This window comes from Eublepharis macularius, chromosome 2 (genome assembly GCF_028583425.1).
Source record: "Eublepharis macularius isolate TG4126 chromosome 2, MPM_Emac_v1.0, whole genome shotgun sequence".
Lineage (NCBI taxonomy): Eukaryota > Metazoa > Chordata > Lepidosauria > Squamata > Eublepharidae > Eublepharis > Eublepharis macularius.
The window spans coordinates 96,211,676-96,237,526 of record NC_072791.1 but is presented as its reverse complement, the minus strand read 5'-3'; the positions used below and the strand labels follow the sequence as shown (position 1 = coordinate 96,237,526).

Here is a 25,851-nt window from a genome sequence, read left to right as displayed (position 1 = left end):
ATTTTAACCTCAACAAGCCTAGTTAAAGAGAATGATTTGGCTAAGGACACTCACGCTGCAGTTCTGTGCACACCCCATTAAATACATTTACTTCTGAGGATACATATATACTAACTGCACTATTAGGGAGCTTAATGGGTGAGTGAGGATTGGAATCTTGGTTTCCCACATCCAGTAGCATCACTCTGACTGCAGTGTTACACTGGCTGTCATGGTATCAGATTCATGGCTAAGCAGAGATCTTAGTTTAAATCTCAAAAACCCAAACCAGCACTTTATCCATCACTCTATAGTGATTGTTATAATTTAATTGATTTGATGGTTGAGTTTTTTGCAAGCTGTTCTGAGCCTAGCCTCACCTCTGCATATAGGTAAAGTGTGAATAATATAGCCAAGTCCACAAATATCCAGGAACACACAACAAGGAATCCATAGTTCAGTTAGGGCTCCCATATACATACACAGAGTTGTTTAACCAGAAAAACAATAGTGAAAGCAAAGGAGATCTTTGGGGATGAATGCCAGTAATTGGCAACAATTTAAATATGTACTCTCATATACTACCTGTGCTTCACGTTGTCTAATGTCAGTCCTAGAATTGATTATGTTCTGTTTCAGCAATTCTTCAACTCCTTATTGGATCCTTGTAAACTTGTTTTTATTTATCCTATGACATTGTTTATGGAAATGTCCTTGACACTGTATGGAAATGTGCTTGATACGGTACAGAAATATTCTTGATACTGATTGTTCTAATCTCACACCATGTAATCTGCCTTGAGTCTCAGTGAGAAAGGTGGACAGTCAATCAATCAATCAATCAATCAATCAATCAATCAATCAATCAATCAATCAATCAATTAGGAATAGAATTAGCATCTTTTTAAAGAACGGAATTTTTTAAAAATAGAATTTTCAGATTTGCAAAAATCTAATGTCTGTCTTATGCTAAGAGTTCTTGGTAACATGCTTTATCAAATTAATTACTACTGTGTAATAATTATATAGCATCCACTGTGTTGCTTTGGGCTATGGATTCTCCTCCATTTGTGTCTTACTCTTTCAGATTTATACTTTTGAATGGTTAAAAGTAGTGTGGTGTTGAACAAAGTTAAGTAATACCATCAGAAAATATAACTGGTAGAATGAGTCTGCTCTGCTCTCTTTTTTTGAACTACCCAGCTGCCACATTCATGGAACACTGGAAGAGAAAACAGATGCGGCTGAACTATAGATGGGATTTGACTGGGTTCGAAGAAGAGGAAGTAAGTTATTTTTTTCATATACTATTTAATTTATTTAATTTGTTATAATGTTTATAGCTACTTTATGAATGGTGTTTTATATTAACCCAGTGGAAGGGAAAGTCCTGCTCATATACAGTTTCTGTGTTTAGAAAGGGTGTGTTCATAGGATGTCTTGTTATCATGGGAGCATAATGTCAAAGCTACAAATGCAGGCTAAACCTAGTAGTGTTGGCATTAAAACATATATATCTCAGTATGCATACCTTGAAGCATGAAGCATATTAAGTGAGTCCACATGAAAAGGGAGGGGGAAACATTGTAAAAACTATTCCTTGGGGTTAATTCTTCCACGTATGCAATGTTGGCAGACCTGCAGATTGTGTTTGTGGCATCAGTCCAAACTCTTTGATATAACTTCTATCCAGCATATTTCATAATAGTGGCTAAAAAAAAAGAGAGCTCAGGTCATCAAAACAGATGCAAATTATTGACATATTTGAGAAATATAGAATTCCCAGGAAATAGCTTATCATTTAAGGCCTGCTTCTCTTAGAAGTGCCCATACAGCAACAGTTAGGTCACATTATAGTTTTTCTGTGATAGGTCCAGTCCTCTGCACTGCAGTGGCTAGAGTTGGCAAGTCCAGAGTGGGAAATTCCTAGAAATTTGGAGGCTATGCTTGGGGAGATTTTTGAGAGGGGAGGGAGCTCAGGACCGATATGATCCCATAGCATCTACCCTCCTAAACTGCCATTTCCTCCAGAGGAACTGATAACTGTAGTCTGTACATCATGTATAATTCCAGGAGAATTCCAGGTAGGGACAGTCATTGCAAGGATCTTTTTTTTTTATCCTGCTAGTTGCTGGAGTGCCAGCAGGCAATTCCTACCATTGGGGGAGATCTCCCATCCCATCTGACATACAGCAACCCTAACTCCAGGCCCTACTTGGAGCTGGAGTTTGGCATCCCTAGCAGTGACATTCCTTAACAGGTGTCTTCTATCACTGCATCCCCACAGGCATGTACAACAGTTTTATTGGAGAGGTCATTTGGCAGAGGATAAACTGTTTCGGCCAGTTTGGCCACATTTGTGGATTTTTAAAATCTGTGTGCTGTTTTTGTTTTCCATGCAGTCCTAAAAAGAATTACTCCAATCTAAGTCCATTGAAGTCAATGGGCTTAAACTGAGGTAACTCTTCTTAGGATTGCACTGTTTGTTAATAGAGTGCTTTGATGTTTTTGTGCCCTGGTAACTTGTTAATGCATTGTTAACTGCTTTGAGTCAAAGCAAATAAGGCAAATCTACACATTTGATATGTCCCTAACACTGCTTTAAAAGTTTGATAAGAATGATATCAAGTGGCCATTTAGTTTTAGCTACGAGCTTTTAATAAAATCGTTTGCTGACTTACCCTTATTTATTTAAAATATTTCTATGCTAGCAGTTTATATGGCTTACAAAATATTAATAAATTAAATCCATAAAATCAATAATAATAAAATTATGACATAATAAAATTAGGACAGTATGATGTTCCCTCATCCTCTTTGCCTTGTCTCAGTCCTTAAAGAGCAGAAATAGCACCAGAGGCATTTTTAAAATTCAAAAGTAACTAAGTATTTTATATATTTTAGAGGGGAAAGGACAGGTGAAATCAGGGGTTGAAAATTTCTGAGGTAATTCAACATAGAAATCGCTGAGGTAAAATCATACAAGCACAGACTTTAGTTCTTATACTTTTCACAGATACTTAAATTCTTATATTTAGAGACTTTTGTTCCCATATTTTCCCCAACCACTCTAATACACTTTCTTTTAGTATTCTCTTTCTCTGGGGTTTAAGAATGCTAGTACCCACTTGTGCGTACTCCAAACCCCTTCTCTTCAAACACCAGCGCTTTCCTTCAGTTTTTGACTGAATCTCCAAAAGGCAATTTCTATCCACAGTAGGCCAGGGATCTCTTCACTCTTCAGAGCTACCTCCCTGTTTGACTGGGTAGGGAAAGTCTCCACTCCTTAGAAGATATATCCCCTTTCTTTGGCCCAAATGGAAGGCCACTACCGCAGGACCTGACTGGTTGACCATCTTGGCTGTGGGCCTGATTGCTTCTGCTGGGGCTGTTGCTGCTGGAGTCATCGCTGGGGGTCCTCCGGTGGTGGCTGTTCTCTTCGGGGCTTGCCGGTAAGTTCGGGGGAAGGGGTTTCCCCGACCCCGGACAGTATTGCAAGCTCAAATATTTGGAATTTGGAATTATGCGTCCTCCCTCAAACAGCTGTTGGAGCAAAGAACTGCATCAGATTCAGGAGTTGGATGCATCTATGAAAGAAATCCATATTTTAACTTGTGTGAAGCAGACAGCAGTTTTTTTGAGAGGGCAATAATTATGTGAAGAAAAACATGCCACTAGAAAAGGGTTAAGAATTCTCTCCTCACACAATGTTGTTTTGATTGTCACAGCTGCTTTAGTACAGGGGAATAAAACACTGGCTTAACTCTGTGTAATATGTAGTTTCCCTCCAACTCAAACTGGGAGCAAAATCCCATCCATAAATATCTTTCAAAAATAAATTTGGATTAAGAATTAGTTGTAATAAATGTCCCAGAAAATGAGGAAACTCTAAAGTTTGTAGTGGGCTAATAAATTTTTCCCAACTCCAGTAAGCAGTCATTGAAGTAGCTACAAGTTCTCTCTATCTTTTTTTCATGTGGGGAAGAAGCTAATTTGAAAACTGTTCTTCTACCTTTCCTTCACTCCTGATCATAGCCTCAAGCAGTTGGGGCAAAGTTACAAGGAACATGTACTATGGCATTTCCACTATCACCTTTATGATGTGGGAGCTGCCGCAGTATATCTCTTTTCTGCACAACTGCATTAAGACCAGAGATTTGAAATCTCATGAGAGGAGCCAGCAACATAGCTATTTCTCACAGCTGTGTCAGGCTTTTAAGGAATTGCTAGCATGTGAAGCAACCATGTAATTTCCAATATATCAGAACAGCCCAAGAAATAGATATGCTAGGGAAGCATCCACACCACAGAGACAATTTTGTCAGAGGCCCTTCCTATACTGTTAATCATGTTTAGGTGTGAGAAGCAATTTCTCCTCATCAAGTTGACTAGAAATCCTGTGTTTGTTGCCGTGTGCGGTTTAGCTCTCTTGCTTGTACTATCAATAGCTATTTGTTTAGAAACACCATTCTGCAGTATAATAGTACATTATAACATTGTTTATGGAAATGTCCTTAAAATTGACTGTACTAATCTCACACAGTGTAATCCGTCTTGAGTCTCAGTGAGAAAGGCGGACTATAAATGACATAAATAAAATTGTGTATGTTGAACTGTATGGGGCTGATAAATGAATGGGCAGGTAGCTAAAGTATCTGTAGTCCTTTCTGACACTATATATCCAAGAATGTAGAGCTCAAGAAGAGGGATGTGTTCAAAAGTTTAACTCATAATAATATAGGGGAAAAGCCATGCTTTCAGTAGAAAATTTGAATTAACTTTTATGCTGAGAATTATACTGAATAGATTATGTCAGAGTGACAGTGGCTGTGCAGCTGCATTTTTACCCTTTAAAGATTTTTCCAGTTGTTTATTATTTTGAGAGTAAATTACATTTTCTACAAAGAATGTGGTTGCACATTATCATGTGTTTTATCGTTCCAGTATATCAAGAATAATGCTAATTTTTCTTTTTTAAAAAGGATGATTGTTTTATTTTTATGGGATGCCATTTTGTTTTATTTTTTATGGGATACTGTTTGGTTTTATTTTTGTGGGATGCTGCATTCTTCCGAGGTTGAGAATTTCCTACTATAAGTACTCCTACTTTTAACAAAAAACACTTGCATGTGTTTTTTTTTCTTTGCCTTTTAAGAATGTAGATATCTGCAGAACTTGATAATTGTTCACATTTTGTAAATTTTTAATATTCTGAATTCCCTTTTTAAATTTTTTAAGTTTTTTGGATTCTACTGCAGCTCTAGAGAGCATACTCCTCTTCCCTGTCCATCATATTTTGGAAAATTGGAAATATTTTGGTGAACTGGCAAGGACACAGATGGGATGCCTTCTGTCATCTGGAAAAGCCTTCATGAGCATGTGATTTCTAAGGCCCTAATTCTGTTGTTTGCTCTTAGACATGCCTCTGTGCTAATATAAACCACATATCTATGATTGAGGTCTCACTTAATGGATATTAATTGGAGAACCTAAGACAAATGTTCTTTTATTTTTGGCACCTTGTTGTTAGCTTACATGAAAGTGAAGAGGATTAACTGTGTCCTTCTAGAAGCAAATACCTTAGAGGGTTATGTCAAATGCAGTGATAGCAGCCTGTGACCTGAGATAACTGCTGTAAATGGAATGTATTTTATATTTTATCTAATGTGTTCCACGCCAGTTAATAGTCTACTGAATAAAGCACTTGAACATACGCTTAAATCATATTGAAAATAGGTAAATGGCATTGCTCAAAATCCAAAGAAACTGCTGTAGCACAAGTCCCACTAAAAAGAGTGACATGTACCAAAACGCAACCACGGGATTTCTCAGGCAGCTCTTCTGTATATCAGTGAGAGTTGTGCTATAGGGGGTCACATCTCATGTGCCTCATTTCTTTATTTCACAAGGGCTGTGAAACTCCATATTACTTAAATATTTAAATTTGTTGGGCATTTTGTGGAATCTTGTGATAAGATGTTTACTACATCCTCAGTATAAATACAAAGAGAGACAATTTTCCCAAAGCTACAGTTGTGCATGAATAAAATAGTTGTATCCATTGGATAAGTTTGCAATAGTGAAGTAACTTTATTTTTTGTGTTTTTTGTGTTTTTATGGTTTCCTGAAGGAGGCAGTCAAGGTTTGGATTTTTTTTTTTTTGTAAATTTTCTACCTTTTGAATCTGTCTAATGGTGAAAGATACCTTTTGATCTCACCTCATTCTTTTTTCCCAGTGTCTGATTTCTTTTAGACCTTCCACTGCAATGATTGTTTCTTCTTTTATATATCCCAGTGATGGGACTTTTTTATATCCATTCCCATCTCCATCTAATGCATTTTTGAAGGTACTTTCTAAATCTTTGGCTGTCTTGTTCCTTCAACTTCTTACTATTTTCCACATCTTTTTAAGTGTGTTTGGATAATCTGAAATACAGTCTGTTGGCAAAACAGATCAGCATAATTTATCGGAGGAATATCTTAGATATCAACAAATCCAGTATTTCAACTAAGACCAACTTATTGGATCCTCAGAGATTCTGCCTAGTATATTCTTTTTTAACTTCGGCTGATTCCACACATGTTGGATAATGCACTTTCAATGCACTTTATCAATCGTTTGAGGTGGATTTTTTGTTCCGCACACAAAAAAATCCGTTCCAAATGATCTATAATGAGGATTGGAAATGCATTATCCAACGTGTGTGGAATCACTCACTATCTCACTTGAAAAGCTTTGCAAATGAGCAGCCACTCCAGTACCCAAAGTAAAAAATTTGAGCTCAAACAACTTTAAAGGCTACAGATCAGCATATTCTGTTAACCTGAAACCATTATTGCTAAGGGAAACTGTTGCAGAGTTGTGCTGACTTTGATTTGACTGCAGTGGTCAGAATATGCTTCCAACCTACACACGATAGTGTTGCTGCTGTGTTACACTGGAGTCTGGAACAGTGACTGTAGCACAGCTATGCTGACAGCAGCTACTGCACTAACAGCAGACCTGGGTCTCAGAATCAAGAGCATCAGAAGATAGCATCAGTCATTTAGCTGTGTTAGGGTAGACTGTAATACCAATGGCATTAGAAACACATATTAATGATTTAATGCAAGAACTTTAAATTAAATTCAGAGCAGAAGGTTGATTTATTTTTATTCTTCTGCATTTGTACTGGTAGGCAATGGGTTTCATGGCTCATTTGAATATATGACATTTGCAGGATCACCCAAGGGCTGAGTATGAAGCTAAAGTATTAGAAAAGTCACTAAGGAAAGAATACAGAAATAAAGAGGTAAGTTAACAGCTTTTTATTTATAATTAAGAGATTTCTGTTTATAATAATGTCATACAGTAACATGCATGTCTTCTGTGACTGTTCCTTAATCTGATGTACACTGAAACAAAATGTAGAAGTATAAGGAATAGTTAGAAATAAGAGAGGGGAAGTACAATAAAAGATTCTTAATCAAGAGAACAAACTAATTGATATTATACCAGTGTGGATTTGTCACAAACACAGTTACGATGTTAACTGCTATAAGTTTCCAGTAATTTCTTACATTTTTACTCAAGGTAAGTTCCATTGACTTCAGAAGGACTTACTTCCAAGTAAGTGCATAACATTGCAGTTTACAGATCAACAACACAGATAATTTATTCAAAGCCCTGTACAATTGTGGAAGCCTGTAGAAATGGCATATATATGTGTATAAATACTCAGTTTAATAGAAACTAAGGCCACTGTTACCCAAAACTTGTGATAGTTTACACAAATTTGTTTTCTGAATTAGAAGAACAGTAACTTATGTGAAGACTCACTGGGCAGCCTCTTCTGTTTTGCAGATATTTTAGACTGAATTTAGCTTAGCAGTTCTCTCATGGCATACATGTGTGCACTGGTACACAGCTTGGGAATCACTGTACTAAATGATCATTTTGAGCTATTAGTCATAAGTCATAACCATAGCCTATAGTATTGAATTCCATAAATTGCTTACACTCTATGATCTGGCTCGCATCTGCATTCAGCCATGGGTTTCTTAAGTGAGTGCTTTTATTAGGCAGATCCACTGTCTTGCTGCCATTCTGACTGCAGTTGAAGTAGTGATGTCCTGCTCTCCTTTCAGATATTAGTGACTGCATTAGTTCTTTGAGACATTATAAAATTCCTGTGTGGATTTTACTGCCCTGTGTATGAATTAACATGATACCAATATGTAGACAGATTATCAAGAGTTCACATTTACCTGCATGTAGTTTCATTAATCATAATGTATGCTGGCATTTCATTTGAAGTAGTATTATGGAGTACCATTAGTATTAGTATCATTCCTCTCAGAATTTTGGAAATAACTACAACGTGTTTACATACCACACTTCTCTAGACAGATTAGTGACCCATTGAGAGTGGTGAACAAAGTCAGTGTTATTATTATCCTCACAGTACAGCTGGGGAGCTGGGGTTGAGAGGAATGGCTTACCCAAGGCCACCTACTGAGCTCATGGCAGTAGTGGGATTCAAACCACATAGTGCTGATTTGCATCCCAACTGCTGAACCTCTGTGGTACAGCAGCTCTCCTATGCTATACCAGTAATGAATATGTCCAGGTTTTCTGGATAAAGTAGGTAGAGTCTGTGTGAATCAGAGAATGATGAAATTAAGTAAGAAACAAAGGGTCACAGTGCACATTACATGGGAGATCCATGCTTGCTCTCACAAATCTACTGCTGCTTGCCCTGTAATAGAAACAGACAAGGTACCTATATTGTTTCCCATCAGGACAAACAGCAGTGAGTGTGTTTCAGTTAGGAAGACATTGCATTATGCCCCCTCCCCTCCTCTCATTGCAGGTCCAATAAAATTGGCAAGCCTTTGCAGCACATTGTAATAAAATTTAAGTTGAAAGATCAGTTGTGGATTTTCAAATACCAGTTGCCCTGCTTGTCATGCACACTGCGCTTTCGATACACTAGCTATGAAAGAGGCTGTTGACGGAGGGGGGTGGGGGGGAACATGAATTTATTAGTGTTTGTATTTCCAGGGATCTTTCTGTGTTTTACAAAACAATCCAAGGGTCAGTAGATCATGAGTTAAATAGAAGATTGTGGTGGGGAGAGGGGTCTCTTGCTTTGGTACATTCCATGCTCTTGTTTTTCTACTTTCTGAAAGGGCCAAGAATGGAGTAATGAAGAAAGGGTGGGTCAACAGTCACACAGATACAGAGCTAGAACATAATAAATCAAACCCATTTTGATAAATAATGTAGATCTCATTTAGTAGAGCTGAAGTCAAACAAAAATAAAAGCAAGATTCGTTTGGAAGCAAAGATTTCTGGCAAGCTAGAATCTGGAAAGACAGGTAGAACTGGATGGAAGGGATTTAGAGCCAGGGCCATGTATGTCAAAAAGACAATGTAGCCTCTGTTTGCCCAAATACTGTAACCCCCAAAACAAACTATCACTGACACTGTTTGTGTTCATTTATTTTTTATATACTTACTAAAAAAAATATTTGAAATGTGAGTGCCTTTTGACTTGCATTGATTTTGTAGCACAAAAAAGTTTACATGACAAACTTAACTTGAGGCTGCAGGTAAATCAGAAGTAAGCTTATTAAAAAATGAACGTGCAAACTTTTGCCAAACCTGGACACTACCCAACTCCTTGGGAAAGTCACATGCAAGAGAAGGAACTCTTCACGTTTCGTTTTCCAGGTTAAAGTTAGCATGATTTACTGTTTTCAGTGGTTTTGTGTATGTTGAACAGGATTTGTGAGTTGTTTTTCACATACCTGAATTGCAAATCAAGATTCTGATTTTTTAATCTGTGGATTTTCCAAACATTTTTACGTTATCAGAAAATAATTTTACTTATTTTTTTGTTTACTTCATTTATACCCTGTCTCTCTCCACAATGGGGGACCCAAAGCAGCTTACATCATTCTCCTCTATTTTATCCTCACAGCAATCAAAAACGGCACTGTTTTCTTCTGGCCTTACTATATGTCTGGGATTCATAAATATACTGCCTTTACAGTGAAATCAATGGGCTTAGACTGGAGTAACTCTGCTTAGGATTTAACTTTTAGAGGTTCTATAATTGTCAGCGCTAATAGCCATTGATACACATCCTCCATACTGAACACTTTTAAAAAGCCATTGAAGCTAGTGGTCATCATGAGCACATTCTCTGGCAATGAATTCCACACATTAACTGTACCTTGTATGCAGTAGTTCTTCCTTTTTGTTGTTGTTGTGATTGCTGCACATCAGTTTCATTGTGCAACCCTCAGTTCTAGTATTGTGAGAAAGTGAGAAAAATCTGTCAATTTTCCTTATAGCTTGCATAATTTTATAAATCTTTGTCAAAGTCCCAAAGTCAATGACTTGTTTCTAAACAAAAAATACTCAATTACTTTTCATCCAAACTTTTCTATTGCTATAATTCTTTCTGAGATAGGGTGGTCCTGCTTACGTTACTGGGAGGCGGGGAGGTTAACCTCCGGTTTATTGTTTTTAAGAAAGAAGGTTTTTCTGCAAAATCTGGGACAGTTGCCAGGTTTGTAAAAAGATCTGTTTTGTCTGTTCATTACTCTAGTCTCTCAGTTTAAATATCCACAGATTTGGCCATGTTGAGAATTATATGTATTGACAAAGGGGCCCCACAAAGCTTTTCTGGGGGCATCTCATTTTTCTATTCCCAACTATTTGTTTCACTTCCCTGAAAGTCCATATAACCTCTACCCTTTTCCTCCTTCCCACTTTCCCACCCACCAGCCAGCCGACCTTTATCTGCCCCTATCTTCAGCTTTCCTCCCTTCTCTACTCCAGCAGCTTCTCCCCGAGAAAATTCTGGCCAAGTTGTACAGTGCTAGCTGATCGTGGCCCAATAGCACAGTGAAAACCTGCAAGCACTTTCACCTGCAAGCACGGTTTGCTTAGTTTTGACACTGCCCTGTAATGATTTGCTGTTTGTTTTTAAAACTTTTTAAAACCTTTGGCTTTGGACCTTCAGTTCAGATCTTCCTAACATTACCTTAAACTTATATTTCAGGAGGGTTCTTGTCACAGCCAACACACTTTTTCATTCCACTTACACAGATCTAAGGTGTTCTTTACTTTATCCAGGCTTATATCCTAAGAATACCTTCCCAGTTTTGATTGTGTGATCTATAAATTACTGCCTCCACAAACGTTTTCATTGCCACCAAAGGCTTTCACCTTAGATCTCTTCCACATAACTGGTACTACAGGAAGGCTTTGTTATGGCTGGTAGTTTGACAGAAGAGTCAGCATATGAGGGTGGTTTATTTTATATTTTATTTTATTTTGAACTTATATACCACCTCTCTGCCATATTTAGTGCTCAAGGCAGTTTACAGCATACATATAAAAACAATATTAAAGTAATAGAAATATAAACATTAAAATCAGAAATACTATATTAAAATAGGAATACAGACATTAAACCCCAATAATACAGGAGAATACAGATATTAAGATCTGTACATCTAAAAGGATTTAATGCCATTGCTAAATCCTACTTGTGCACATTGTCTATAATAAATAAATCATATGGATTCAAGCTAATAAAAACATCTGAATCAGCCTCCAGTTGCCAGATGAAACATCTCTATCTTGCAGTCCCTTCAGAATTTCACCATATCCTGGAGGGAGCAAGTCTCCTCTGTTAATGCATTCCAGAGGGAGGGAGCTACAATGGTAAAAGCCTTCCCTTTAGTCAAAGAGAGTCAAACAGCCTTAGGGCCAGGAACCACCAACAGGCCCTGAGTAGAGGACGTAGAGCATGCAGGGAGTTATACTGGGAGAGGGGGTCCCATAGCTATGAGGATCCCAGTCTGTTAAGGCTTTAAAGGTTAAAACCTTTAAAGGTTAATGGTTGTAAAGTAAAAAAAAAAAGATTTTTTTTCTTAAAAGTAGAATTTATTTATACGTACGTAAGCATGATGGTTGCAAAGTTTTGATAAGTGTATCGGTTTCACAAATAATTGTCTCCTCTTAAAGATATATTTACAGATTCAGTTATGCAGAGTAATTTTCCACATAGGACTTCACTAACTGAATAAACTCTTTTCACCTCCACACAGGCATAGATTAAGTCAGGTTTGCCTGACCTAAAAAAATTAATCTCTCTCAGATATACACAAACTAACCCAAGTTCACACACAGTTTGCCTGACTTAGACAGAATTAGGCTCTTAGGCTTTCACATAGCTTGCCTGATTTAACCAGAGTTCTTTCTCTGAGAAACACAGATTCTCAGGAACACACAGCTTCATTGAACTTGGCAGAATAAATATTTTCTCTCAGAAACACAATCAGGCTCCACACGGGCTGCCTGACTTAACTTGAATAACCACTCTAAAAGAGATACAAAAAGTGACTGAAAAACTTTCCCTCAGCGCTGACTAAAAACTGCACTCTCCGGGGTTGCCAGCCTCCAGGTAGTGGCTGGAAATCTCCTGGAATTACAACTGATCTGTAGGCCATAGAGATTAGTTCTCCTGGAGAAAATGGCTGCTGAGGTCATTCCCCTCCCCAAACCCCACCTCCTCCATCCCCAATATCTGCAGGATTTTCCCAACCTGGAATGACAATCCTACCTAGGGTACAGCTACAGTCCAAGTAGATAACACTTAGAATTGCCAGGTCCCCTTACCCTCCCAGCGGAGGGGGGGGGGGTCCAGCACTCACCTTTGGAACATCCTCTTGCACAAAGCATGCACGCACTCCTGGCACAGCGCAATGACATCACTTCTGGGAGTGATGTCATTGCGCAAGCCTCGGGAGTGCTCCCACACTTCACCCTGGGCCAATTCTTAAAGAATCATCCTGTTTGGGGCCCAAATGGACCTGGTGCAAAGCATAGGAGCACTTCTGGGGTTTGCACGACAACGTCACTCCTAGAAGTGACATCATCACACTGCACCAGGAGCACGCCCCAAGAGGCCCATTCCCATGTCTTTTCCCCCCACTGGCCAGGTGAGTGGGGGCAGGGGGTTGAGGCTGGGAGTGGGGGATCCCCCACCTCCACTGGGGGACCAGCAACCCTAATTACACTCCATCCATCCAGCTCCCCTCCTTCTTTCCTCAGAGGCCTACATTTAAACTCACAGCTGCAACTTAAAAAATCCACATTAGCAGAAATAAAACACAAATTAAATGCATTACATGGAAAACATTACACATCAGTTTCCCCATATCCCTTCCCCACGCTGCTGCTTCTTTCCCTCCTCCTGATAGCCCCCATATGCTCCCTTTTTCCTGATTCCTTCTCTCTTTCTCACCCATCAATCATCCTATCTTTCATCTGGGCCCTCATCTTCAACTACATTTATTATTTATTTACTTCATTTATTCCCCATCTTTCTACACAATGATGGGTCCCAAGCAGCTTACGTTATTCTTCTCTTTTCCATCATCCTATCACAACAACCCTGTGAGTCGGGTTAGACTAAGAGATTGTGACTGACCCAAGGTCACCCAGTGAGCTTCGATGGCAGAGTGGAGATTTGAATATGGGTCTCTCAGATCCTAGTCTTAAACTCTAAACCAGTACACCACACTGGCTTTTATGTGATGACTCAGTTGATCAGTAGTGAGCAGCTGGGCTTGAGTGAGTCATGCATGTCATGTGGTAGGAAGTTGCCTGGTGGTCATTGCTAGGTTTTCCCACAGTGAATCCTCCTTCAAAGGCTAAAACAGCTCTGGAAAGAGGCATGCCCCCCCCCTGATCTTCTACTTACAAGAACTAAAGCTTGAATTCAGGCAGTACTGTTGTGGTTGCCTAGCAATGGCCACTGAGGGCATTCGAGGTACAGGCATTACCTCTTTTATTGAGGAGGGGCATTTATTTATTTATTTAGAACATTTATATGCTGCCTTTCCACTCAAATAGGGTCCCCAAGACATTGAACAACAGACATTAAAACAGTATTCAAAATGTATACATTTTTAACAATAAAATAAAAATGAACAGACACAACCAGAGACAAAATTCAGTGAGTTTACTGTGGGTACACCAAACAAAACTGAAAAGTCTTTACCCTGCTGGTCAAAGACAATGAGAGAGGGAGACAGACTAATCTTCCTGGGGAGGGAGTACCGTTTTGGTGTCTCAACCAATAATGGCATATGCCACAGTGGCAAGATCTTTCCCACTCAGGAAGGGCTGCAGCTGACTTTCCAACCAGAGTTTGCCAAAGACAACTCTGGCCACCTCTGCCATCTGTTTATCCAACAGGTTTATTTCAGATTTTTTTTCTGTAAGAATGGGCTTTCCTGAGGTGTATATAAAGTTCTCTCTTGTCCATTCATGGCTTTATTCTCTGGATTTATGTATCCACAGATTTGGCCATGTTGAGAATAAGATAGGTTGGTGTGTGTGTGTGTGTGTGTGTGTGTGTACGTACACAATATATAGGTTGGTGTGTGTGTGTGTGTGTGTGTACGTACACAATATATTTATGACACTCACAATATAGCCATAGCAAATGACTCTTGATTCCAGATCAGCTCCATTATATGGGAGATCAGACTTCTTTGCACATTGCTGAAGTTATAAAATTGAAAATATTAACTTCTTATGCATTGTAGTGTATAATTATTTTAACCAGGCACTCATGATGGTTTTCTTGTCGCTTTATTTTATATTATCTTCCTTATGTTAATTAACTTCATAAATTGCATTTTCCCATAACATGTAATAGACAGCTTCTGTTTATTTATTTTAAGTTGAAATATGTCCATTTTCTGCAAAAGGTATTGATTTATTTGCCAAAACAAGTCAATGCTTTGTAACAATCATATTGCATGATCCTTTTTGTTTCCTTTGAATGCCATCAGAAGGGTCAGCAGTTGCCAGAAGAGGCAGCAAACAAATGGCGACAAAGAGTTAAGAAAGTCATGGCTGGGGTGAAATTGGTACATTTCATTCAAATATGCAGAAACCATGAGTGACTATAGAAACCAATGTTGATTTCTTTTCTAAATGTGTCTTGATTGTCTAATATTCACATATACTTCTTTTTCCCTTTCACCCCAGCCCTTTTTTGTCAGCACTCTTACTGAGACTGTTTGGAATGGCACTGCATGGTTTTTTCTTACATATTGACTGGTGTGGCACTTTTGCAATGGTGCACGTGCCATGTGCTTGAAAGAATTGCCTGCTGTTGTTTTTTTGGACAACATACATGTGATGTGCATGTAACTTTTAGTGTTTGGTGTTCTTACTTTGGGTTTCTGTAATTATACGGGGTGTTATCATATACATTTGTCTTTGGGCCCTGCAAATCATCTCAGTGACAATATGTAGAAATAAAATTCCCATTGCTCATGGAATTAAGAAATTAAAGTTTAATCAAATAATTCAGTAGGTTGGATTCAACAGGTCTATTCCACTAGCAGCACTGCTTTCCTCTGCAAGAACCTGCTGCACCTAACTTAATGCTTTTTGTGATGGAGTAATTTATGCTAGTAAAGGACCATGTCTGCAAGATCCAATTATTTGTCTCAACCCAGAGAGGTAGTGCAGTGTCTTTAAGAGTTCCTAGGATATCAGGAGAGGTGCAACTGCTGCATTTCCTGTTCTGTTTTTTCACCAGTCCTTTTATCACCCTCTTTCCTGGCCTGCTGTAGGGCAACATTGGAGACCTGCTTTCTATAGCAGGCAAAGGAAAAAGATAGAAGTGAATCATAATGGAAGGAAGGCTGTTGCATCCTGTCTTTTTGCCTAAGAATTAGAACTTTGAAAGAAACAGGCAGCATCTCTTGGCAACTGCGACAAATGTAGGCAGACCTGGACAGAGAGATGGAGGTGCTGCACTGAAGTTCCTTAGAGATTCTTCATCACTTTCCATGTTTTTCCCTGCTGGCATTAACAAATGCAGAACCATATGCAAGTCCTCATGCTAGCCAGACTACCATTTTTGTGACTTCTACGACAACTGAGAAAGCAATTGCTGTCCCCTTGTCTTGGAAAGATAATGCAAGGAGCTGTGAGGGCATATTCCACATTAGGATTTTGAAACAAGTTATTTACTCCCATTGACACTGAGCCTTGTGAGAGGCTCCAAAGCAGGTAGAAACCAACATATTCAGATGTGTACTGGTAACTTCAAGGAATTGAACTTGATGGCCAAAGTAGATGTTACCTGAGAGAGATAAGCTACAAGAGACGAATTACACGAGGAGGAGCACGTGAAGGGAGTTGCAATGTTAGCCGGGAAGCTGAGTTTTAAAAGAGATCTGAAGGCTTTGTCAACATTCCCTCTCTACAGAGCCAGGGAGATCTCTTCTTAGAATGTTTATTTCCTCTTCTACTTTTAGAAGGGGAGGTGAAACTGACAGAGCCTTGGGCAGGCAAAGAGGAAATTAACAAACCTTCTGAGCAGCGACCTCCCTGGTTCAGTAGAGAGGGGAACTTCCTGATTATTACAAATGCATAATACAATTTTTAAAAAATCAATGAAAATAGTTCCAAAGGGAAAAAACACTGTAACATTTTAAACTAAATACAAATAAATATTGTCTTATAGACCCTATGAATACCTGTTTTTAAAAAGTTGCTTGATGCCCAGGATGGATACTCAAATTGGTTCTACTTTGAAACAAATATAGAGATTTATTTCCCTCTTTATACAGTTGAAGTCCATTGAAGTCACTGAATTGACATCACCCTGTCCCAGTTATCTGTTTTTAAAATGTTACTTCTGCTACTTTGTCTCTGCACTTCAGTAAAGTTATGTGCTTGATTGCTTTTCCACACGTCAGAGTTTGAATGCCAAGCACAAGTGAAAAAACAAAAAACAATTTAGCTGCTCTGGACGGCTATATTAAATAGTAGGTTGTTGTATTTTCTTTCGTACTTTAGACTGAAAAAGAAAAATTGACATGGAAAGATCGTTTTCCAGCATACTTTACAAATTTTGTGAGCATTATTTTCATGGTAAGTATAAATTAATAAATATTTCAGATTCTTTGCAATGCTAGATCTTTGTAAGAATAAGGAAGTCTTCCCTAAGATGTTAGAGAAAGTGCCTGAGGTTTTAAAGTTTTATTTTGTGTATACTTTAATTGACCTAGGAATTAGAACTTTTTCTTCAATTTTATTTATTAGTTGTTTGAGATGAGTTATAGTCCACCGTTTGGCTCACTTGGTTTCTACAATGACTTTCTAATATATATAAAAATCTAATGCACAACCAATACAAATCAATTAAAACAACAACATTAAAAATATTATTTAATCAATCAATCAATAAAACACAGCAAGCACAATATACTACCAGCGCTGCTGTTCTCTTAAGTGGGCAGATCAGCAACATAAAGATCTTACATACAGAAAAAAGGTACGAAATGAAGCAGGTCATATGCAAGAACTGAAGCATTCAATAGTACAGTTTGATGTTTTGCATTTCCTTTTGATCTAGATCTAACTGCCATTTTAAAAAATTAATGATATCTGGTGGAGGTGTGAACTGACAATTTATTCGTTTCGGTTTTGAATCTGGGGTTTCCCGATGAATTACTTACTGTTACTGGTGTTTTCCAAGCAGAGCGTTGCTGATTTAGCTCAAATCTGTTTAGTTTTTGTTATTATAAGTTTTGGACCATTCTTTGCAATAAGACTTTCAGGGCTTTGGGGGGTAGCTGTTTTTACACTTAACAGCACCAAAATCACACAGAAAGCAGTCTTCCGTCTAAACCATCAAGTTTGAGCATACACAACAAAGAGGTTCATTGTTTACGGACCCTGAAGAACATTTGGGGAAGCCGAGTATGGGCTGTACATACACACACTGTTCTTTTGGGGCAAGTTGGGGAGATGAGGCTCTGAGGCAGCGGTTTTTGTACTTAATGGCACCAAAATTGCATGGAACATACTCCTTCCTCTAAACCGTTGCTCTGCTGAGTTTTCGCTTAAGCAGAAACACACACAACAGACCATGAAGAAAGCAGGTGTCAGCAGGTGCACATTCAGCAGGAAACTGGCCAAGCAGTAGTGTGGCATTGGGGTGGCATCCAAGCAGGAGAGCACTCCAACCAGCACAGTGTAGCAACATTTAAAAAAATCATGCTTTTTGTTCACTGTTTTCTTTTTCTAAGTAATGATAGTGCCAATAAATTAACATATTTGCGTACTGCTGTTGCTAGTTGCAACAGCAACAGGGAGATGATATCATTGCCCAGGTAGCACCACCAAAAAAACCCCTTCCCTCCAATGGAATTAAACAAACATTTCTGAAGCCAACAGGCTGGGAGAGGTTGAAGAAACAATGTCATTGCCTGGGTAGCACTGAGGGAAAACCGATTCACTTGTGCACATTCCCCTTTCCCACTTAGGTGATGTAACATAACATAAGGGCTCTCTCCCATTGGGATCTAATTGGTAGACAATGCCCATAAGGAAAACAAGATGCTACCTGCCCAGTTCTGCCTGGCTGCTACTGCCACTGGTGCAGCAAGAACCAAAGCGAAATACGCAAACTTTTTGGTGGGAGAGTGTCAGTATAACTTGGTTTCCCAGATTTGGTTCGCTATTCCAGAAGCAACTTTAACAAAACAAAACAGTGATTTCCATGTGTATTTCTGACTCATTTGTTTCATTTTACATATCCCTAATATTTGGAACTTTCTTACAACATATAATACACTCTTTTTTAATTTTCAGATTGGGCTGACATTTGCAATTGTTTTTGGGGTCATCATATACCGAATCTCCACTGCAGCAGCTTTAGCCATCAATTCATCTCCAGCTGGCCGGTCTAATATTAGAGTAACTGTAACTGCAACTGCAGTAATTATTAATCTGGTGGTGATAATAATATTGGATGAAGTATATGGCTGCATAGCCAGATGGCTGACCCAGATTGGTAAGTACAAAATATGGCATTTGACTTAAAAACGCAGTTTCAGTAAATGACCTGTCCAGAGAATATAATGGCAAGCAAAACTACACAGGCATGAATCTTTAGGCAATAATGTAAAAATATTTTAAATGATTACTTGGCATTATCTCCTGAACACATTCCAACAACTAAGAGCCAACCTACATGGTATGTGGAATATCTGTGATTGGATCTTCCAATGTGTATTTAAATGATCGTCGTCGTCCTTCTGTGCAGCCCCACATTGGGACTGCGCAGGCGCAGGCCAGCCGCAGAAAAGATTTTTCTAGCTTATAGAGATGTGAAGGGGACGCTCGGATCCACCGCGCGTGCGCACCGGTGTTCCCGCCAAATTTGAATGTATATATATCCGAACGTCCCCGACATTCCCTCAGTTCCTTTTTTGACGCCGTCGAAAAGGTTCTTGTTCTAGCGTTACTTGTCTTCTCTCTGTGTGTCTCTTTGGAGTTTATTCATCGATTCTTGTGCTGTATGATATTTCCTGTGTCCATCTTGAGGAAAACATCATCCCAAGATGTCTCAGACAGCTTTATTTAAGAAGTGTCTGAAGTGCAGCACGAAGATGACCCACTCGGATGGCCATGAGCTCTGTCTCATCTGCCTGGGCGAGGGGCACATTGTGGAGCGTTGTGCGGTGTGTACGTCCTTCACCCCGAAAGCAAGGAGCGATCGAAAGGCCAGACTTCGTGCCTTCTTGTAGGATGCCAACCTTCTCCCCCCCAAGCCCTCGGGCTCATCGGGAGACAGGCCCCGCTCCGCCGCTCCATCGCCGGCTCCATCTCGAAAATCGCCAGAGCCGCTTCCCTCGGAACCAACGGGGCAACCCATTCCGGAGGGCCGATCAGACTCCGGTTCCGTGGATCGCTCTTCTAGCCGGAAGGCTAAGAAGCGTTCCTCATCGAAGCCGTCATCAAAGCCCTCGTCTAAAGTTTCGGCCGCAGAGGCTTCTTCGGAGACCCCGCCTAAAAAGGCCAAGGCCAAGTCGAAAGCTAAGGGCCATGCACCATCCCTGGATCCGACTGTGCGGCCCGGTACGCCATCTAGACCGGTTCTGATTGACGACGATGTGGTGAGTCTTCATACCCCGTCACCTCCTTGTACGCCTCCTCCAACAACATCAGAGGATTACGTACCATTCCCGCCTCTCTCGGAACTGTATCAGTCGTTTGAACGTTCCCTGCCATCCGCCCCAGCGCCTTCTGAGGCCTCCGTTCCGATGCAGCCTGTCCGGGTTCTGAGCCCCAGCCCCCAGACTTGACAAGAGAGAACAGCAGGGGACAAAAGGGTGGCAGCAACTCCACCCCCCAAGCCGGCAACCAGGGCCAGAACCTACCTACTCCATGGGGAAGGGGCAAAAGGCCAGGACCTCAGAGGGGTGGAGGGGGCAAGGAGAGACCAGCCAGCCCCACCTTCCAGGGGGAAGAGAGGGGGCTAAGCAGGCTGGAGGGAAAGGGCCACAGAAGGGGAAAGGTGGGTCCAGCAGCAGCAGCAGCCCAAGCAGAGCCCTTACCTGGCAGGGAGAGGACGCCGCTGCTGCAGCCCAGAGCCACACCATTGCTAGAAGACAGCAGCCTGGCTCAGGAGTTGTTAGAAGCCAAGCCTCTCCAGGGGGGGCTGCCACAGGCATTCTGGGGGAAGAGATGGGTAACCACGCCCAGCATTGCTGAGCAGGCAGCGCAGGAGCTGGCTAAGGCAGCTCCTCATGAGCAAGGCCAGGCAAGCCCAATAGCACAGAGGCTGGCTGGGGCAGCTCCTCGTGAGCAAGGCCAGGCAAGGTCAATAGCACAGAGGCTGGCTGGGGCAGCTCCTCGTGAGCAAGGCCAAGGAGCCCTCAGCTGGGGATGGCTCGCACTCAACCCCACCCTGCCAGCAAGGCAAAAGAGCCCAGGAGGGATTAGTGGTTGGAGGGAAACACCTGGAGGAATGCACAGCTGGGCCCAGTCAGGAGAGGGAACAAGCCTGGAAGGAGGGCGGGGTGGAGAAAGGAAACCCTATAAAGGGTGGCTGGGAAGAGCTCTGCGGTGGTGGGTGTGAGTGAGGAGTGGTGATGTGGAGTGAGAGCAGTAAGATGCAAGGGTGGAGGCTTGGAGGAGAGTCCTGGAAGGAGGAGATGAAGGAGGACGCAGAGGGTAAGCAGGCCAGGTTGAGCAGGCCAGCGAGTGGACTGAGAGGGAGTCTGGGTGAGGTATACCGCCCCTCCTTCCACAGAGCAGGGTTCTGCAGAATCCCTGGTCCCCCTGTGACGTCAGGAGCAGACTGCCCAGTGCCACGCCCAGCGGCAGCGGCGGCAAGCCCTGACACAGCCTACCCCATTGGTTCCGGCACCGTATCACTGGCCTCCTCAGATGCCCGCTCCTCTACCTCCTTGGCAGCCTGTCCCGGGAATAGGGAACATGACGTCCTGGCAGGATTTTGTGGCTTGGTTCCAGCAGTCCGTGCCCTTCCTGCAACATCCTTCGGTTCCGCTGTCTTCCGTTCCGGTTCAACCAGCTATGCAACCTGCGCCTGCTCCTCTGGCGGCTCTGGTGCAACTGCATCCCTCGGTTCCCAGACCTTGTCCATCGGCTCCGGCAGGACGTCTGGCTTTGGTTCCGATGCAGACCCCGGCAGAATTTTCGGATTCCAAGGATGAAGAGGGCCTGGCGTCTCCGTCCGATTACTCCTCAGATGTGGCTTCTGACCCTTCCCCGGATGACACTGTGGGTGAGCTCCGTTCGTCATCCCCAAATGACGACTACAGAATCTTCGCCGAACAGATGGTCAGGATGGCCGCTGCGCTGGAGATAGATGTTGCCTCCACGACCTCCAAGCCTAAAAGCAACCTGCTAGAGGCGTTGTATTCAGGGTCCCCCGCCTCGGTGGCGTTCCCTCCTGTAGAGGACTTTGTCGATAATGCTCTTGCGCTCTGGCAGACACCGGCATCCCTGCTGCCAATGGCAAAGAAGGTCGAAAGGTACTATCGCCTGAAACAGGACGACTGCCCATACCTTTTCACTCACCCTAAGTCCTCTTCCATAGTGGCGGAGGAAAGTCAGGCTCAGTTCCGATACAGCTCCTCTTCGGCTCTGGCAGACCGGGAAGGCAGGAAACTGGATGGCATGGGCAGGAAGCTTTATTCGTCCACTTCCTTAGGATTCCGTATAGCGAATTCCCAAGCTATAATGGGGTCCTACAATTTATTCTTGTGGAAAAGGCTGTCCTCTTACCTCTCCGACCTCCCGGAGGATCGTCGCCACCTGGTTAAGGCCCTCCAGGCTGAGGCTATGAAGCTGTCAAAGCAACAGATGACAGCAGGCAAGGACGCCGCCGACTCTGCAGCGCGAGCAATGGCGACTTCGGTGGTCTTGCGTCGACACGCCTGGCTCCGGTCCACGGCCCTGCCACCAGAGAAGAAGGCGAAGGTGGAGGATTTTCCGTTTGAGGGGCCCCAGCTCTTTTCGGAGAACACAGATGAATCCCTCTCGCTGATGAAAAAGAACCAGCAAACGGCCAAGTCCCTAGGAGTCGCTCCTTCGGCTCAGCCGTCGGGTCCGAGGTATTGTTACGGTCGGTTCCGATCCTACCAGACCCCTTATCAGCCTTACCAGAAGCGTCAAGGGCGATTCTTCTTGGGCCAGTCCTATGGCCACCGGTCCTACTCGACCCAGCAGCGCCATTCTTCCAGGCGCTCCGGCCGGTCCAAGGGGAGGCAGCAGCCCCCCTCTCCTAAACCCTCGACCTCCGTGCAGAAGCCTTCTGTCTTCTGACTAAGCCTGGACGCTCCCCAGTTGGCCTACAAGGACACTGTCGTTGCTGCCCATTTCTTGGACAGGCTTCGGCCTTTTTTGCCCTGTTGGCAACTTGTTACCTCTGACACTTGGGTCCTCTCTATTGTGGCGCATAGTTACAAATTGTTGTTTTCTGATGCACCTCCCCTTTCTCTCCCTCCCCGTTGTTCTCCATGTTGGAATGTTGTTTTACACAATAATGTTATGGAGTTGGTGAACAAAGGTGCTGTCTGGGTGGTCAATGTCGCTACTTCCCCTTGGGGATTCTATTCAAGATACTTTCTCGTAGATAAGAAGGATGGTGGGTCTCGACCCATCTTAGACCTTAGGGGCCTGAACAGCTTTTTAAAGGTTGAGAAATTTTGGATGCTGACCCTGACAAGGGTCATAGAGCTCTTGGAAGCAGGCATCTGGCTAGCTATTCTAGACTTGAAAGACGCTTACTTCCACATCTCCATCTTTGAGGGCCACATAAAGTATCTGCGGTTTGTCTGTGGGGGTTCTGTATATGAATATACAGTATTGCCCTTTGGGCTGGCCTCGGCACCCAGGGTTTTCACAAAGTGTATGGCCACTGTGGTGGCGTATCTAAGGTCCAAAGGATGCTTTATCTACCCCTATCTGGATGACTGGCTTCTGGTGGGACTTTCAGCTGACTCTCTCCGGGATCATATTGCCCTCACCTTGTCTGTTCTAGCTAGGTTGGGCTTGGTGGTGAATTGGGATAAGTCTGTCTTATCTCCGGGCACAGCCATTAGATTTATAGGGGTCCATTTCGACTCGCCACGGGGCAGGGCCTACTTATCCCCGTATCGGTTGTCCAGGCTTTCCTCCCTAGCCCGTCATTTCGTGCACAACCGTTTCCAAACTGCCCTCTTAATTCAGACGTTGTTAGGCCTTATGGCCTCCTCCACAGGGGTAGTTTTTTTCGCACGCCTGCATATGAGGCCTCTGCAAAACTGGTTCGTCTGGACGTACAACCCCCTCACTATGGGCCAGCATCAGAAATTCTCCATCCCCAGGGTGATACAGCATTCCTTGGCCTGGTGGACTGTCCCTGAGAATTTGTCCGAAGGTTGTCCTTTTGGCCCTTTCCTGGCAGAGGTCACCATCTTTACTGACGCCTCCAACTTGGGATGGGGAGGGCGCTGTGGGCAGCTGTCAGCCCAAGGCATCTGGTCCCCGACTGAGGCGAACATGCACATTAACCTCTTAGAGCTTAGAGCAATCCGTTACTCCCTTGCTTCTTTTACAGATGTCATTCGGAACAAGAAGGTTCAGGTCCTGTCGGACAATACCACGGCCTGCTATTACCTCAACAAGCAGGGAGGAACGGTCTCGCTCAAGCTCTGCAGGGAAGCAGCGGCTCTCTGGAACTGGGCCATTGTCAACAACGTCCTTCCCAGGGCCGTTCACATTGCCGGGGAGCTCAACACCGCAGCGGACACGCTGAGCAGGGTGTTTCTGCCCCAACACGTGTGGTCCCTCAACAGGGCTTACCTCCGCCTAGTCTTCCGCGCATGGGGTACACCACTCATCGACCTCTTCGCCACGGCCCACAACAAGCAGGCCCCGCTGTTCTGCTCCCGGGCTGGAATTGGCCGTCACTTGCTAGGGGATGCTTTTCAGATACCCTGGTCCCCGGGGCTCTTTTATGCCTTCCCGCCCTTCCCGCTCATGCACAGGGTCCTCTCCAGGGTCAGGGCCTTCAACGCCCACTGTATCCTGATTGCCCCTCAGTGGCCTCGCCAGGATTGGTTCCCTCTCTTACTCTCCCTGTCACAGGGACGATGCCTACTGCTGCCACCTGCCCCGGACCTATTAATCAGGGACAGGGTCAGGCACCACAATGTGGCAGTCCTGAGCCTGGCTGCCTGGCTCCTGTGCGCTCCGGAGTAGGCCTCTCCTCAGAGGTTCTTAAGGTCATTCTGAATGCCCGGAAGCTATCAACCAGGCTATCCTACCAGAGGAAGTGGTCACGTTTTTCCAGGTGGTTGGCCCCCAGGGGGGCTTCTCCCTTTGATTGTCCCTTACCTATCATTCTGGACTACCTCCTGGACTTGTGCTCGCAGGGTCTTGCCTTCTCGGGCATTAAGGTACACATGGCTGCGATCTCTGCTTTCCATGAGCAGATTGATGGGAAGACCGTTTTTACGCACTAGCTTTCCAAGCAGTTCCTAAAGGGCCTGTTCAAGACCTTCCCTCCTAGGGCCACGCTGATTCCTCAGTGGAGTCTGTCCCTGGTACTCTCCCAACTGATGCTGTGGCCCTTTGAGCCCCTGTCCACCTGTCCCTTGCCTTTGCTCACACAAAAGGTAGCTTTTCTGGTGGCAGTCACGTCCTCTAGGCGTGTTGGGGAGCTGTCTGCTCTGAGGTGTGACCCTCCCTTCCTGCAGTTTTTCCCTGGTATGGTCATGCTCCACACTAGCATAGAATTTCTGCCCAAGGTGGTCTCCAAATTTCACCTACAGCAAAAGGTGGTCCTGCTTTCCTTTTTTCCGACACCCTCCTCTCCAGGGGAACGGGCGCTACACACATTGGATGTAAAACGTGCTTTATTGTTTTATTTACATCGCACAAAATGTTTTAGGAAATCTCCTGCTCTGTTTTTGTGTTACTCTGGCCCTCGCAAGGGCTCACCTGTTTCTGCCCAATCCGTCTCTCGCTGGATTGTGTCTACAATTAAACTTTGTTATTGGCAAGCTGGAGTCCAGTGCCCCTTGTTGGTTACTGCTCATTCTACTCGGGCACAAGCTGCTTCTGCTGCCTTCTTGCGAGGAGTGCCGCTCCAGGACGTCTGTCAAGCTGCGACGTGGTCCACTGCAGACACTTTTATCAAACATTATTCTGTAGACGTGAATGCACGGCATGAATCAGCTGTTGGCACAGCTGTCCTGCATTCTTTGTTCAAGTAGACACTCACACCCACCTCCATTGGTGAGATGCTAGTTATTCTCCCAATGTGGGGCTGCACAGAAGGACGACGACGATAAACAGGGTTTCTCACCTGTAACTGTTGATCGTCGAGTCTCTTCTGTGCAGACACACATTCCCTCCCACCTACCCCGCTGTGAGTGCTTGGTTAACTAAATTGGTTCTCCGGCGGCTCAGGTGAACTGAGGGAATGTCGGGGACGTTCGGATATATATACATTCAAATTTGGCGGGAACACCGGC

General features: G+C 43.0%; 1 protein-coding gene across 1 annotated transcript in view; it reads left to right on the top strand.

Annotated features, from left to right (window-relative positions):
- ANO1 (anoctamin 1) overlaps positions 1–25,851 on the top strand; it is a 207,384-nt gene that overhangs the window by 154,428 nt on the left and 27,105 nt on the right. Inside the window, exons 14-19 of the mRNA XM_054970723.1 lie at positions 1,183–1,265; positions 6,110–6,121; positions 7,200–7,271; positions 14,845–14,922; positions 16,871–16,945; positions 18,671–18,872. Coding sequence (XP_054826698.1) covers positions 1,183–1,265; positions 6,110–6,121; positions 7,200–7,271; positions 14,845–14,922; positions 16,871–16,945; positions 18,671–18,872 — 522 coding nt within the window. The remainder of the gene's footprint in view (positions 1–1,182; positions 1,266–6,109; positions 6,122–7,199; positions 7,272–14,844; positions 14,923–16,870; positions 16,946–18,670; positions 18,873–25,851) is intronic.